Source organism: Echeneis naucrates, chromosome 5 (assembly GCF_900963305.1).
Source record: "Echeneis naucrates chromosome 5, fEcheNa1.1, whole genome shotgun sequence".
In the NCBI taxonomy this organism is placed as follows: domain Eukaryota; kingdom Metazoa; phylum Chordata; class Actinopteri; order Carangiformes; family Echeneidae; genus Echeneis; species Echeneis naucrates.
Window position 1 is genome coordinate 2376839 of NC_042515.1, and position 16416 is coordinate 2393254.

The window sequence follows — 16416 nt, forward strand, 5'->3', positions numbered from 1 at the left end:
AAGTCTTACTGTGTATTTTCACAGAATGTTCAAAGCTTTTCATGGTCATCGTTCATGAACGTAAAAACACCAAATAGGTTTTAGCGGTTGCGCGTTTTGAATCCGCTCATGCGCCTTGTGACGCACATACAGGACGCATGCGCTCCTGCCTGCTGAGTGACGTGCCGGAAGCGCCGCCATCTTGGTACAGGGCCAGCAGAGGCGGAATTATTCACTGAAATCTCGACCGATTTCCAAACTGTTTGGTTTGTTGAAAACGCCACACATGTCGGTTTTCCCACCCAGCAGCAGACAATCCTGAAGACCTGAAGATGCCGGACTTTTGTGCCGCCTTTGGCTGCTCCAATGAGCGGAACATCAACACCAGGTCCCGGGGAATCACCTTCCACAGGTGAGGCTGGAGAGAGTCGGTGTGTCAACCGATTCGCCCCCCCCCAAGTTCCGGTTCCCCTTTACGCTGATTTACTGCTGAATCGTGTGTAGGTGCTGTTACCGTGTGTACTTAAAGAAGAAACGTGGTGATACACACCAGGTAATAATACGACCAAGATATATGATGTAGAATGACCCGATCGTTATGGAGAAATAATCCAGGTAGGGTGAGGATTTTACATCGTGGCCATGTCTGTACGTGTTCCAGTTAAGAATATGACCAGATGTATAATCCTCATCCTCCCTGGATTATTTTGGGTGGGGGGTACAATTCAATCCAAAGAAGAAAACAAGTTAGAAACTTTTTTAACCCAAATATTACATAATATTAACTATCACAAAAAAAATGGTATTTATTTACTCATAAAAATTATAAACAAGTCAACAGGCGTGGACTCGGAGCTAAGAAGAAGAGGTCACGTGGGGTGCTGGAGCCAATCCCAGCTCACTTCGGGGTTGACGTCATCACGGGCAGGTCAGGTGACGTAAATGTGAAATGGTGAAGTAGCGCAAATGTGTGCTGCAACTCCAGCAGTGCTGTGGCGCAGCGGTAACGTTGCCGCCCCGCACCTAGGTGGGAGGGGTTCGATTCCTGGCTAGGGGTTGTAATGTATATGTAATGTAATATGTAATGTAATGTATGCTGTAATGTAACCCGGGTTAATATAAGTGATGTTAATGTGTACATGATGTAAATGTAACAAGTGATGTAACGGTGTAATGTATGTATGTAAAGGTCCATTCCCGGTGTGGGCACCTGAACGTGTCTACGGAGTTAATTGGTTGCGAGTGATGGACTGGGCTAATGCAGATACGGCGCCCCCCCCAGGACCTAGGCCGAACCAGACCGGACGGTGACGGCACCCCTCCAGGAACGGACCGAGACCAGACCGGAGACAGGACGCGTCCACAGACTAGACCAGTAAAAGAGCGAAGGAGAAAAAATATTTTTTTTAGATTTATGAGTTACAAACGCCACCCCCCCCCCCCCCCCCCCCCCCACCCCAACAAATGGTTTGGCCGCCGATCCTTCGCTAAGCCCCGCCCCCATTGGTTACTGTTGCTATGCTAGCCTGTTGTCTGAAGTTCGGTAGGAAAATGTCCATTCAGCTTCAGTCCGGTGATTAGAAAGGAAAAGAAAGAAGAATAAGAAAATAAAGGGTTGAGAAATTTTCTATACAAATGTTTTTTTAAAAATGTGGTGACGGCGAATTTGAGACGAGAAACGTAGAGCAAGGTAAGAAACAGGGCCGTTAGCTTGTAACGTAAGCTAACTGGACAGCTCTAATGCTAACGTCCGTTAGCCTAGCTTCTATTAAAGCCGACACAAAACGTTATCTTTAACAGAAACAGAGTTTGGTAGCTCCATCAGAAAGGAAGAGACAGAGAGGAGAGGACTCCAGCTGAGTCAGCTAACAGAGAAAGTGACATGGGGGGGCAGAGGAATTTACACAACAACACACACAAGGACCGGGACATTACTCTGTTAATGTTTTGTGTGTGTGCAGGCAGACAGACCTGTATTCTGTGATGAGGAGTTGGACCGTGTTGTAGTGATGTCCACAGAAGACATCCAAACTCTGGATACAAGCTAAAGCGTGTTGAGGTAATAATACGGCCGCGATGTATGATGAAGAATGAGCCGATCGTTGTGGACAAATAATCCAGGTAGGATGAGGATTATACATCTGGTCATATTCTTAACTGGAACACGTACAGACATGGCCACGATGTATAATCCTCACCCTACCTGGATTATTTCTCCATAACGATCGGGTCATTCTACATCATATATCTTGGTCGTATTATTACCTGGTGTGTATCACCACGTTTCTTCTTTAAGTACACACGGTAACAGAGCACCTACACACGATTCAGCAGTAAATCAGCGTAAAGGGGAACCGAATCGGAGGACACAGCGGCAGTTAAAGAGTGGAATAAACTCCCACAGGACTTAATACGACCCCTGCTTATTACTGAAACAACTCATTTTCAAATCAGTCTCAAACACAACATTTTATTTCGTCAATAAACTGCCTCTGGTCTGAAAAAACAGACTTTAGACTGCAGTGAGTCCAGTGAGAAGATCAGTCACAGATATGTCACAGATATTGGATGTATTTTATATGTACAGTAAATGTATTATGTTCTTTACATCTCTGGCTGCTTTTCTCACATTTTGAAGGTTTCCTAAAGACAATATTTTTAGGAGACAATGGGAGCTGGCGGTGAAACGTAAAGGTTTTGTGCCAAGTGAGAGGTCCTTGCTCTGCAGTGAGCACTTTCAGGCAGAGGACTTTGACAGGACAGGGCAGATTGTCCGGCTGAGACATGGAGTCAAACCGTCTGTCTTTAACTTCCCATCTCATTTTCAAAAGGTAAGTGTTCACTCTTTAATATCTGTCAGCATTTGATAACAACTTAATGCCACACTTTTCTTAAAAAAAAAAATCTGTGGAATAAAGTACAGTACACTTTCTAATGCTGAAAACTTTTTTAATCTTGTATTATATTTCTTACATTACATTAGAAAGTACCATCAAGGACCACACAAGCATCGAGGAAAGCTGAAGAGAGCCTGCCAGTGGACTTGCCTCAGCATTCCCATGAAGCTGAACCTCAGTCTAACATTGTCAGTATTCTCAGACACAGGAGAGCATCAAGGCCCTGATCATATTAAAACCTCTGTCGCAGTTGCTCTCTGCCACTCATTTTAGACACAAAGTACACATGAGCATACATTAACACAAACTGTAGTTGTTGAATATGTGTCCATGACACTAAGGCACTCATACCCAAGGCGCCAACAGTGGGACTGAGGGATGAGATTAAGAATGTGGGCCACCTACATCTGTGAGTGATGAGTTATCAACATCACTCAATATTTTCATCCCTCTTTCCTCTAGGATCACAATTACGCTTTGCCTTCATCTCCCACTGCTCTAAAGGCCAGACTTAATGACGCTCTGGCTAGAGTGGAGAGTCTGGAGCACGAGAAGAGGAATTGTTTGATCCGGGAGCGAAGGGCAAAGAAGAATGTGCACGCTCTTCTTGAGGATTTGAGGGAGAAGAACCTCATAAATGAAGAGCTGAAAGACAGGCTTGAATTCTACTCGGGGAAAATGGCGGGAATCATTTGAATACATAGGTAGCCTACTTAATGCTCCCATCAAATCATCACGTAATGCATTCTGGTGCATTCTGGTACATTTTGAGCTTTCAGATATGCTGTTTCCTCAGTTTAGTTTTTTCTATCAGGGTTAAAGTGTTTAAATTACTACTTTTTATTTTTACAAAGGTGGCTGACTTCGGTTGATGCCAAGCCTGGTCTGAATAAGATGATGGGAAGAAGATGGACTGGACTAAATATGGATGGTTGACACTGATGCTGGATCCTATAGCCATAAAAAAACATGTGCAATACAATCCCCAAACTGAAACGATGGCAGCGGTTGTGGATCTGGGGGATGGATTTAACGAGACAGTTGTTTCCACTGAGGCTCTGGTGTTTATGGTGGTTGGCATACAAGCGCATTGGAAAGCTCAGAATGCTGACGATGTGACCAGAAACACTGAAGGTCTTAGTTGTTCATGCATTGGAAGAACTTCATGCTCGTGGTCTGTGAGTGGTGTGCGTGACAGTGGACGGACATAATGATAGTGATAATAGTAATAAAATAAAGACTTGGACACACCTGGAACGTTTTCTAGGCTCCTTTTGTTCTATTTATGTCTTTTATCTGTCTGACGTTTGTAACAAACAACCTGTGTGAACATGCTGGCAAGTTGACAAAATGCTTTATTACAAGTGAGCGATTTATGATCACTTAAATAGTGCAGGTTCGATTCCCAGCGGGAACATGTCTCGGTTAACTGGTAATTAGATGTAAATGTATGGAGTGACTTGAGCAGCCTAGTGGTTAGTGAAGTTGTGGTTCCGATTCCCAGCGTGGGCACCTGAATATGGCCAGTATAATTGGATAGTTGGCTACAATTAATGGACTGGGCTAATGCAAGACACGGTGCCCCCCCAGGCCCGGGGCCGGGCCGGACCGGACTAGACCAGAGACAGGACACGATGCTCGACTGCTTTTTGAGGAGAGGAACAGAATCACAGCGGCACACGTAGGATTTTCTTTATTTAAAATTTAACATGGAAACAGTTCAGATTCTGTATGAAATCTGTAATTTCTTTTAGATCTGAGCAATATTTTAAAATGTTTTGACAGTATATTATCAAAACTACATCGGGCTGACAGCGGTCCAGTTTATTTTGGTTACATGATTCTGTAGTTTTAATGTATTATTTTGTCTTTGTGTTTGTCTATAGTTGACAACGCCCTCTCAAGCAGCAACTACAGCAGGCTGGATCACAAGAAAAGCCTTCAGGTATTCAGATATTCCAAATTAAAATGAAGCAGAATATATTTTGAATTGTGAATTTACAGACTGCGCTGCGTATAATGAAATGTATAAAAAAGTAGAAAGGACAACCTGATGTTATATCTGTTCTCATGATGTGAATGCAGCTGTGAACAGATGTTTGGTCACTGAAGAAAAATGAAGGTGTTGTTAAATGAAACAGTTTTAAAAGTCACTGTTTCAATAAACAAAAACGTTAAGAACAATTGTAGGCAATTTAAACTGCAGAAAAATTATGTAAAATGTTACTTAAATACAGTATAGTCCATAAATAAAAGTTAGGGAAAGCGTTCACAAATGACCTCGAAAAGCTGTTGGCCAATCTAAGTAAAACTGAAAAAGCAGCGTAAAATTCAATGACCATATTAATAACCATCAGTAGATTACTGAGGTTTGCTTGTAAAAGAAACTTCTATCTGCAGTAAAGTGTACTCGATCTTCAAAGTGCTAAAACTTTCCAGCGTAACACAAATGTTTTTCAGTGTAGTTGTGTTTTTACAAAATGTGTTTATCTGACTTCTATTCAAGATGTTTTCTGAAACATTCCAGCTTCATAGAATGAGATTCATTTCTCAGAATTACAACGAATCACTCACTGTTTATTTCTCATGTCCAGGCTCTCTTTGTGTCGCTTTATTCAAATTTTTTAAAGCAGGTTTAGACTTTCTTGTCTTCATTGTTGAACATTGCATTTTTCCACCAAAACCTTAATTTTACAATATAATCCATCACAGGATTATTATGAAAACAAACTTTCTACTCTAAAATTAGAACCCTCAAATTTTCTAGTAAATTAAAACTTAAAAACAGACAACTGAACTCTCATCAGCTATGATGATTTAAAATATATATATTTTTTAATTTATTAATGTTCCATCTCAAGGCATTAAAGGACAAATGTTTTTTGTGATTTAGGTGAAATGACCCACTGACACAACCGAATGGAAGATTTTCAGACTTTTCTGAAGACAAGTACATAAATAAAGAACATCATAGAGCCACTTAAATATTGGGAACAAACCATCAATGTTTTTGTATTGGAGCTGCAATTTTTCAACAAAATATAAATACACAACAGGCACAAAACCAAAATGTTAGCCAGCAGCGATGAAGGCAGAACGAGCAGCAGCCACACTTCAAATAAACAGCTTTTTATTAATCATCAGGGACAAAGTTTGATCTGATTCTCATCAGCCGCCTCCTTAAAAACAGTGATCATGTGACCTCATCTCCTACACATTCAGTCCACATACACCTGTTCTGCTTCAGCAGGTGAGGGTTTTGGGTTTTTTTTTGGGGGGGGGGGGGCTTGTATTCAATTCATTGCTTTAATAATGAACACATTTTAAAAACAGTGGTTCAGTTCAGCAGAATCATTTAAACATGACACAGGAAGGAGTGAGATGTTTACATAAATAACCGTCATGGCAGGAGCTGGGGGTCAGAGGTCAGGGGTCAGAGGTCGGGGGGGTTTTAGGTTTCCAGAGTCTGGTCACATTCTCCTTTTCTGTCATCGCAAATCCCACGAAAAGACACAACCAGACAGAACTGATCCTACTGACAACAATTTATTTAATCACCATCACCTTCATGTCCTTTAAACGTTCTCTTGATTAGAAGGATCATTTCTGTGGTAGTAGACACAATCCGTTTCTCTCTGCAGCTGTTTAAGAAGGAACAGTTACAGTTATTACGAAGAGCTGCTTGTTAGATTTGTTTTCGGAAAAGATGAAGAGGAAATGATTTAACAGACCTTAAAAACACTTGATATCAAGATTGGACGTCCAGCAGCGCTAAACAGCTTGTTTATCAGTTTAGTTCAATCGACAGATTACAGTCAGGTCTACGACAAGATTTGGAAGCAACACTGTGCATTTTACACGTTTACAACTTTTGGCTTGAAAACTTCAACGCAACAAGCAACATCCTGGTCAGTTTCCGGGGAATTGGCAGGAAAATACGGGATTTGTAAAAGCAGATGATAACAGTTAGTGCCTGTTCTGTTACTTCTCTGCAGCACAGCGTCCACCAACATTTTAAAAACATATCAGTGAGACAACACAAAGCACTCAGCGGCACATTCATTCATCCCCACAAACACACAGAGGAGACTGAAATTAGAACTAAATTAGAATTAAAACAACCTAAATGGGGTTTTTCAACGTGAAATGGTCAGTAAGAACCAGCTGAGTGTCGGCACAAGGATCAATACATCGTTAGTTTCGGTCTTTTCATGGGATTTGCTGATAGTAATGAAAATATTCAACAATGGTACGAGGTTGAGGTAAAGTTAAGGAGTGACATGCAACACAACGACGACAACAACAACAAAGTTAAAGCTGAAATGAGTACTGAGCAAAGCAGCTATTTAAGACGTTTTCATCTTCGTTCTTATCAACTGTTACACATGAGAAAAAGAAAAAAAAGTTCATCGGTGAACTCAGAAGGTCCACGTACGAGCTTCCTGACATTTCATCCTCATTTACACAACTCTGGATGCCAGTAAGTGGATTTGACTCAACATGTCTAACAGTGGGGGGGGGGGGGGAGCGCGTCGCCTGGAGAAAGACTGACCCTGTGAAGCGTTAAACAGCTGGCTTAAAAATGAATATGTAAGTGAATAATACTCCATATGATAAACAAAAATATTCCCCACAGTCCAAAATCCCAACCAAGTGGTTACAGCTGACAGACTAAATGAAAAACACTGGCAATAAATATCATGATGGTTTATCCAATAACAATATTCTGATATGTCTAAAAAAAAAAAAAAAAAAAGATGTAACGAAGTCAGAAATAAGTTTCCTCCAAAACCACATATTTGCTGATGTAAAACAGTTGCCCAGTTTTTTTTTTCCTCTTTGTTTTGTTTTTCTTTGTGCAATGTGCAGGAGATGCTGTGACTTTAAAATCATATACATGAAGAAAAGGCTTGATAAATGTGTCAAAGCAGGATCTTTAAATTAAAAGGGAAGCACAGACGCTGTAACAGTCCGGTATTTACAATAGCAAAAAGGTCAAGTTATGCAAATATTACAAAAATTATAATCATGAAAAGCAAATATTTTTGATTCTTTTCCTATACATTTTCTTTCACACAGACAGTTAAAACAAACTGAAGTTTCTCTCCTTGAACACACCGAGTAGCACCTGTACTCCTGAAAGATTTGCTCTGTGTAACCATGAGTTTGTCAGAGAGGGCGGGGGGGTTATTGTTACTGGGGCAGAAGATGAAACCGGTGCAATTCAATTCTGCACAGGCGGTAAAGAAACAATGACAGTAATACTCCAGTATCTTAATATATATTATTTGTCCTCACATTCAGTTGGCAGAAGCACATACTTTACACCACGCCGTCCCCTGGATCTCTACGTGGAAAACAGAGGGGAGGAAAAGATAAGTGCGACTAACAGGAAGGGACAGAGTCAGTAACGGCCGTCATTGTCCTCAGTGAGGGGCTGAACTGAGCACTGAACAAGGCTTGATTTTGAAAACAAAAATGTGAAGATGGCAGGCAATCTGGTTGCAAACACTGACGCAGTAACGCACCAGGTCAAAGAAGGAAATTATCTGCAGGAGAGAAAGAGTCACCGCTTTAGAGCTGAAAATCAGTTTTACACAACGATTACCGCAAAGAGAAAAAACAAAAATCTTCTCCAACTGACAAAACTTTCATATTAGATCATAGTTTGGATTCAATATCTAATAATTAGCATATGATTTTGACTTCACCATGAATTTATTTTAATAATTCTTATATTTAAGTCTTTACGTGGCAGAATCAGGCTGCCGTAAAACACAGAAAAACAAACATCAAGAGAGAACACAACCAAACCAAACCATGTTCACTTACCAACGCGATCCACAGCACCAGGTACTCGTCAATAAAACTATTGAAATACTGATCCAGGAACAGTAGTCCTGGTCCCAGGAAGGCTAAATCGTGAAGATGCATCTCACTTTTTGTCATATGTGCTACCTGTGGACAGAAAGAAGGGAGCTGTGAAGGCCTCTGCTGATGTCTAAAAACTCAGCTCACTGTGTTTTTCCTGTTTTTCCTGGAAGTTGAGCATCACAAAGTGAAAGTGGTTTATTAGTTCAGCAACAGTTAAAATGTTCACATTCTCCTAAACACAACGCATCTTCTTATACGTTGTGTTCTTTCAGATCACTTTCTTTGAAATAAATTGAAGTCATGCCATGTTCAGGGAGATCATACAAAGGCTCTGCTTATCAGAATCACTGATTTAGCATCTTCTGTTATGTTATCTGGCGTGTTGGTGTTTTTGACTTACAACTAATTTATTGGTGATTTTGGCTGAGACGAAGCCGAACGCCAGGATATAAAGACACGGATGTTTCTCAAAGAGCTGGACAGCAGATTTCTTGTATATCATCACCGCCAGAATTATGACAGAACCAATATGTAAGACGGGAGAGAGGACGCTGGTTCCCTGACGGCAGACACAAACAAACAGCAGACAAATATAATGAGTACAAGGTCACGATGCATTTCTGTCACACATCCACATTAACCTGATCGCTGAGTCGATGTTTCTACTGGAACTATCAACGGCATCATTAACATCCACAGCTCTGAGGCTTCCAGACTTACTGCTATTGTGGATCCGTTTTTGCCCACACCTCCTGTGAAAATCACTCTGAAGTAATTGGTGCAGGAGAAGATGGCTCCTAAAAAAGTGCAGATGGCAGGAATCATTTTCATCTGGATATTTAGGATCGGAATCTGGGAATTGAGACATGGAGGTGCTAAAATTAAGGGATGGCAACACAACACAGACGAAATCATACAATAATTTCACAGCAACATTCACCTTTACGTCCACAATGTGCATCATGTGTAATGTTAGAATGGAAAAAGCATACAGATTGTATTTCTGGAATAAAATTATTAAAGCAGTGTCATAATTATACTAAAATTACCAACATAAACATTATTACATAATTATGGCATGATTCTCTATAATCTGGAGGAATTAGAACCAATCAAAATTACCAGTGACTGCCAAAAAGCAGATCCTCCCACAGCGGCCAGCAAATACATGGTTATAATGAAGATTTGCACCTCCGTCACATCAATGCTGAGTGGGAGGAGAAAGCAGAAAGTTTCACAGTGAGGATTAGTGACGTCTCCCAGCACACAGTCAGGCCTCCAGCCTTCCTCCACAACACACTGCCGTGGTCTTCATCCAGAGAGAAGCTACATCAGAGATGCAGTCAGTAATGTCTCTCCAAAATAAGAGTCGGCACAGTGTTTCACATGTTACTGGCTGACTTGGTTGCTCATCTGTTTCCTCACTGACTGATTGTTGATAAGAAATACAAGTACTTAAATACACCGCAGACAAAAAGACACAACTTTTACAATTCTGTTTGTTGGTTTCAAATTCAACTAAGAAGACACAAAGAGGTTAAATAATGTCTTTATGACAAACTGAACTAGGCTCATCCTGAATGTTAAAGGGGAAATGGTGAACTATTCCCAAATGTCTTGTTGCATCCAAGCAGGTGAACAGAGACGCAAATTGAACTGTTGTGAGAGTCAATCTAAGTGATAAAATATAATTGTCTGAACATTTAGAAATAAAAGGACATATACAGATATTGGATTCTACTTCAGTAACATCACATTATATCAACCCCAGAATTTTTAAGAACACATTTACCAACAGTTCCTTCAGCTGTTAGTGAAGAGTCTAACTGGTGGTTTACTGAATGCACCTTCACACTGAACAGGCTGAATTTAAAACCGTCATGTGCCTCAGCAGTGAGCCAGGAGGTTTACCATCATGTTCCACAGAGCATCTGTAATCCTGCTAGACAGATCTGCACACAGACACATCCACGTGGTAAAATATAAACCATGAAGCTAACGTGTGCTTCATCACAGCACATTCACTGAAGCTGCTGAGAACATGATACTGTCTTACAAAGTCAAGCTTTTACAGACCCAGAGTGGAGAAATACAGAAATACGACAAAGGAAAGCTCTGATGCAGCTAAACTGACGGACTTACTTAGATGTTTTAGGTCCTGATTTAAGTTTTTAATTAGGTTTGTTTTATTATTTTATCATTTAAAAATAAAATTTAAGACTGATACAATTCATATGCATCTGTAAAGCAGATAAAAATAACTGTCAGGTCCACTAATGAAGCTCTGTTGTGCAGGAGATTAAATGACTGTAAATTATCTTCTTACAAACAAATCGAAAAGAGAAACTCAATCTTTTGTCGACTCACATGCCAAACCGCAGGGTTCCTGACACGTATGTCTGCCAGTGGGCACAGTAGAACATGAACATCCCGGCGAAGCAGCAGAAGAACATCCAGTCCGGGTTGGTGCCCAGCTGCACTGCTATACTGGTTCCCAACACCACAAACACTACAAGGACAATTTCAACAACAGGCTGGTTTTAAAGGGGGCTTCAGACTGACTGAGATCCAGAGGAGCAGAACAGGAAACTGACAAACCCGTGGAGAGGGAGTCACAGCCGTGGTCAAACAGCTCGCCCAGCGGAGAGCTGCTGTTGGTGCGTCTGGCCTGCTTTCCGTCAATGGCGTCCAATGACTGGTAGATGAACAGACCCACCGCACACAACAGGTACGCCCAGAGAGGAGCCTGAAGGAAGAGGCACATTACGAGACACATTATGTTGGAGCAGGCCCACCAACATAAAGCTCAGTCTGTGAGAGTCAGAGCGGATCAGCACGATCCACGTCCAGTGTGTGAAACCTGAACTACCACGGGGCATTACCTTCTGACAAACATCTTCCAAGTATCCTGCTATAGTCAAGCTAGGGCCCAAAAAATGACAACTTCAAAGAAAAACATAAAATCTTCACATTTCAGAGGAATAATTGGCATGTTTGCTTAAAACGGCTCAAAGGATTAATTAACTAATCCCATTTCTATGATCCAATATGGCCAGAAGTGGCTCCTGGGCCAACAACGGCCAGGAAAAATGTAAACATACTGTAAAACTGTAAAAAGCTGCAGATTTAGTAATTCTAACACTTAATTGTATCCCTGCGATCTACTGTATTTTAATAATAATACGTTTTAATCAGCATTACATGTTGAGGGTTCATCTGTCAGTGTGACAGATTTAGCATGAATAATTTATGGAATTAAATTTGACAAAAAAAAAAAAAAAAAAAGGAGCAGATCTGCAGTTAAACTGTAGGAAACAGTCGACAGGTTGAACAACTCGCACAGATCTCTGACTTCATTTCAATATTTCAACATGCAAATAAACTTTACATGAATAATGTTAATGGGGTTTAATTCAGGGTTATTGGAGCATCTGCATTTTTCACATGCAGGTAAAAACTAACTGTAAACGGGTTGTTGAAGCTGTTCAAAGGTTGCGCTTCTACATGGACTTCTATTGTTGTCCGGACACTTGTTGACACAACATGTCAGTGTGTTGAGCACTAATTCAGTTCTACTGGCCTTCATTTAACGTACAAGTTGGAAACTCTGAAAAATCTGAATCTACACAGATAACTTTTATGGTTTGGCTTAGCGTAGCATTGTAATGGGTTGAAACAGGCCTGCATTTGAAACTTGTGAAATAAGTACCAGGCTCTTATTTCTGCACAACAACGGAGTCGAGTTGTGCTCCCCACACTGCTGAAAACACTGTCTCTTTTAAACACTAACACTGTTTTCATTCATGAAGCACTTCTGAAATTCCTCCAGCGGCTCAGAGTGTAATCGGTCCCTCTCAGGCTAATCTAACAGTTTTACTGACACTAGTTTAACAATTAAAACAAACAAAAAAAAGGAAAAAATGAGCAAAAACAGTAACTGTGCCGCATAATGATGACTCACCTGTTCGGTGGCAGTCGGGCAGTAGTAGACAAGCACAAGGGTGGTGAAGACATTGGTGGCGAGGCCGATGATGGTGATGAGGTTGGGGGCGATCCAGGCAGGGACTCGTCCCACCAACCATTCCCAGTAACGCTGCATCAGGGGCTCCAGCAGGGAGCGTCCAGCACTGCTGTATCTGCGTGAACAGACAGTTACATGAAGACACGATGACTACAATAATCTTTTCCCACCAAAATCTGCAGCTCAACGCAGGTTTTATTTCACAAACAAACCTGCAAATCTGCAAGTCCAGTTTGTCTTTGGACTGAGGACATACACGAATGCGAGCAGGGGTACACACAGTCAAAGAGGAGAAAGCAGGCTGAGCTTTTACTCGCCATGTAAAATGATAAAATAGATTTTTCAGTGCCAACCCGGGTCGTTGCTACTGTAAGAGTGTCAGAAGCTCCATGTGAGATGCAGAAACTGTGTCCTTTTGTTTGTGTTTCAGGTTGGTGGATATCAGACAGGTCCGTGTTCTCAGAGACTGACGAAAGCAAACACCAGGTTCAGCCGGGTGTTGTATTGACGTGTTGACCCAGGTCTGAATGCTGGAGCAGCCTTTTCTATCCGGGATGGAATAAGAAATAAGGGCTTAACCTGACACCCAGGGAGGAGACAGCACTCTCGTATAACTCGGCACATAAATGTGCAAATTAAAAGTAAAAGTCTTCCTCTCTTCGTGTTAGGCTTAGAGATGCCAGGTATCTTTGGAGTTGAAATGTATACATGACAGAAGCTCCTGTTAAATTTTAATTACATCATATCATCTTTATAAGCTGGCCACCTTAAAACGTCCGATTTGAGGGGCTAACATTAGCACAAGCAGCAACAGGTCGGCGCTGTGAACGAGGAGAGTCCTCTGTGTCTGGAGACCTGCTACTCCACAGGACTGCAGAATTACCTGTGCTCCTCCAGTCTCTTGAGCTGATGTCGGGACAGGGGGGGTGAGGGCAGCTCTATCAGCCTGCGCAGCACTCCAGGGGCAAGCCAGCAGGCTGCCTCCATGCCCATGCCCTGCCCAGGGTCCTTGTCCCGGCCAAGGCCTCGGCGAGAACGCAGGCCCCCCCCTTGCTGCTGCCCCGCTGTGCTCATGGAGCCCTGCTGCCTGCTGATCTGGTCCCTGATGGCTCTGGCTCTGCCTCTGCCACTGTCCTGACGGAGGGGCTAAAGATCCACAGTGCGGCTGGGTGAGGCTGGACGATACCTAAAAACCAGGAAATTCATATTAGGAAGCCATCCTGTCAAAATATCAGTCTATAAACACTAACCCCTAACCCAAAAGTGCTTCACTACACCGCATCTAATGAGCATTTCCACCACTGAACTAATTAACAAAGTTTCTGGTCTGTTCCAGTTTGTTAGAGTCAAAGGTGTCTGAGAAACAGTGTCCATTGGCGTAAAACACAGTGTCAAAGTTATTTCATCTCCAAAAACATAATCCTGTAACTGTCCATCCATCAGTCAAGTTTCTTCAGACAGCCAATCATGAGGCGAACTTCACAATATTAGCACGTGAGCTAGTTTTCGTTGGTATGGCCAATATGTTGTGTTTTGTTTTTTTCAGGTCGAGCTGTAAAACCAGTTTTACAGGTAATCACAAACAACTGCCTCTGCCGGCAGTATTCTGCTGCTTCTCAGGCGTGAAGCGTTTGTCTACATCCTTTCAGGACCTTCTGCTGACAGTACTTCGTGGGCTGTGTGATGTAAATAGACTTAAAATATTGGTCATTAGTCGAGTGAAACTTGCTGATAAAACTCAACACAGAGAGAGCAGACACTGTGTGGGATGTGGAGGAGCCGATGACTAGATAACTTATGTACCATGTCACATCCAAATATCAGAACCCCGCTAGGACTCTTACAGCCACCAGCCAACGGATTCCCACAAATAAAATTTAAGACTTTTTTAATGCCACAGAAGAATGCAATTTAATATTTGGCTCACATCGACCCACTCCAAAATAGGAAATAATGGAAAATAAGCAACAGGTGAAGTGGCCTTTTTGAATATTACGTTTCTCCTCCTTCTGCTATCATCGTTGATGGAATACAAATTCTACTAAATAAAAAGCATAATAATAATTTCATTAAAGCAACTTGGATCCAGATAGACAGTTTTTGTTTATATTTGTGTCTGGAAGGTCTTTTCATTAAATAAAATGGCCGGACTGACAAATCTTGATATTTATATTTGTTTCTAATCATCCAACAGCCAGCAGGTCGATAAAAACACATGATAATCATCATTATTAGACTCAACAAGGAAGGAAAAGCTGAATGAAGAGGATAACTGTGAATACCTTTAACACATAAATATAAAGCTCCTTCATCTCTGCAGGCGGCCTGAGCTGTCACACGTGTTGTTGTGATTGTGTTGTTGTTGTTGTCATTTATGTGATCACACGAAGCAGCGTGGTGGCACCAAACTACACACCTCTGACATGTTGTCGGACACGCCTCAGTCAGAGCTCACTAACAAATTCAGATTAAAATAATCATCTTTTTAGAAACAACACCGGATGGATGAAAACTGCCCATCTCCGTGCTAACTCCGCCTAGCATTAGCTGCTGCCGGCGTCGGGGACTGAAAACAACCAGAGCTGGTTTTAAGTTTAATCTGTTGTTGGTTTGTCTGTCTGTCTGTCTGTCTGTCTGTCTGCCCCCCCACCCTTTGTTTTCTTTGTCGTTAAAATATCAGATATGTTTGTGAATTAAATCCCGACACACCGCCGACACCTCCCTGCGCGTTAGCCTGCGTTAGCATGACAAGCTAACCCCCTCCCTCCAGAACAACCAGCGCCCGCTGCTGACTGACCTGGCCGATTTAAGGACGACAGCCGCGGACAGTCCGAGCGGAGTACGGCGGCGGAGCGAGCCGGAGGACGGCGCTTCTCTGCGGGTCGTCTGTCGTCGATGTTCCCGTTTTGAAGCGGAGAGCCGCGGACACGTTTGCAGCTGGTGACCGGTGTCACTGGGGTTAGCGCAGCAGGCTAAGTTAACGTTAGCCGCCACAGAAATCTCGCGAGATTTAAATTAAATTGGTGGCCCAGAGTCAGGTCTTGCAGGAGTTCAGCAATTCGCTGAGGTTTAGTAGGTTAGTTAGATTAATATTACACAGACAAAAAATAACAATGAGAGAGGAAGACAGTTTAAATTAACAAAATGATCCTTTAAGTGTTCTGCAGGAAGCAGCTGGATTTAGAGAGGAATCTGGTGAATCAATCTGAAGTTGTCTAGAAATTTGGAGTCTCTGGTTGCCTTTATCTCCTCAACATGTGTCAGTCTGAACAATTTTATGGTGTTTTTTGTTTCGTCCACAGAAGGCCTGAACATAAAGACATAGAGAGCAGACCTTCAGGTCGTCGCCACATTTAGGACAAACACAGAAATGACTCAGGATGTGCAGGTAGAAAGGAAAAGAAGACCCATTCAGCCTTAAATAAAGAACCAAACATTTCAAAAATAAAACTTCTGTCTGTGTATTCTATCCAGCGTTCGTGCATGTTTGATATCAACACACAACTGGACCAAATTTAAATCTACAGCCACAATTTAGGAATGACACAAAAAGTGTGTGTGTGGCTTTTCCTATCACAGTTTGTAAACTCACGATCAATGCTAGTTTGATAACAGACTTACTCTGAAGGACTAACGTGCTGGAAA

At 41.9% G+C, this 16416-nt stretch overlaps 2 protein-coding genes across 2 annotated transcripts; one reads left to right on the top strand and one right to left on the bottom strand.

Moving 5' to 3' along the window:
* The first annotated feature begins 168 nt into the window (after positions 1-168).
* LOC115043711 (THAP domain-containing protein 6) lies at positions 169-4126 on the top strand. The gene is made up of 5 exons (XM_029502371.1): positions 169-391; positions 2618-2810; positions 2963-3064; positions 3339-3580; positions 3731-4126. The coding sequence occupies exons 1-4, from the start codon at positions 312-314 to the stop codon at positions 3570-3572; spliced, it is 609 nt and encodes a 202-aa protein (XP_029358231.1). The 5' UTR covers positions 169-311; the 3' UTR covers positions 3573-3580; positions 3731-4126.
* A 1981-nt stretch (positions 4127-6107) lies between these two features.
* On the bottom strand, positions 6108-15743 carry cept1b (choline/ethanolamine phosphotransferase 1b). The gene is made up of 10 exons (XM_029502370.1): positions 15569-15743; positions 13655-13957; positions 12712-12886; positions 11349-11496; positions 11118-11259; positions 9873-9957; positions 9471-9602; positions 9151-9309; positions 8709-8834; positions 6108-8425 (listed from the first exon to the last, which is right to left on the bottom strand). Exons 2-10 carry the CDS (start codon positions 13843-13845, stop codon positions 8303-8305), a joined length of 1281 nt encoding a protein of 426 aa, XP_029358230.1. The 5' UTR covers positions 13846-13957; positions 15569-15743; the 3' UTR covers positions 6108-8302.
* Between the last annotated feature and the right edge of the window lie 673 nt (positions 15744-16416).

Excerpts from the sequence above, each read along its gene's own strand:
- cept1b (XM_029502370.1), bottom strand. The coding sequence starts at position 13,845 with ATGAGCACAGCGGGGCAGCAGCAAGGGGGGGGCCTGCGTTCTCGCCGA. Across the intron at positions 9,603-9,872 it reads CTGCTTTTTGGCAGTCACTG|ATTCCGATCCTAAATATCCA; the intron begins GTAATTTTGATT and ends CTCAATTCCCAG. Across the intron at positions 9,310-9,470 it reads AAAACGGATCCACAATAGCA|GGAACCAGCGTCCTCTCTCC; the intron begins GTAAGTCTGGAA and ends GTCTGCCGTCAG.
- LOC115043711 (XM_029502371.1), top strand. The coding sequence starts at position 312 with ATGCCGGACTTTTGTGCCGCCTTTGGCTGCTCCAATGAGCGGAACATC. Across the intron at positions 392-2,617 it reads CGGGGAATCACCTTCCACAG|GTTTCCTAAAGACAATATTT; the intron begins GTGAGGCTGGAG and ends CACATTTTGAAG. Across the intron at positions 2,811-2,962 it reads TCCCATCTCATTTTCAAAAG|AAAGTACCATCAAGGACCAC; the intron begins GTAAGTGTTCAC and ends ACATTACATTAG.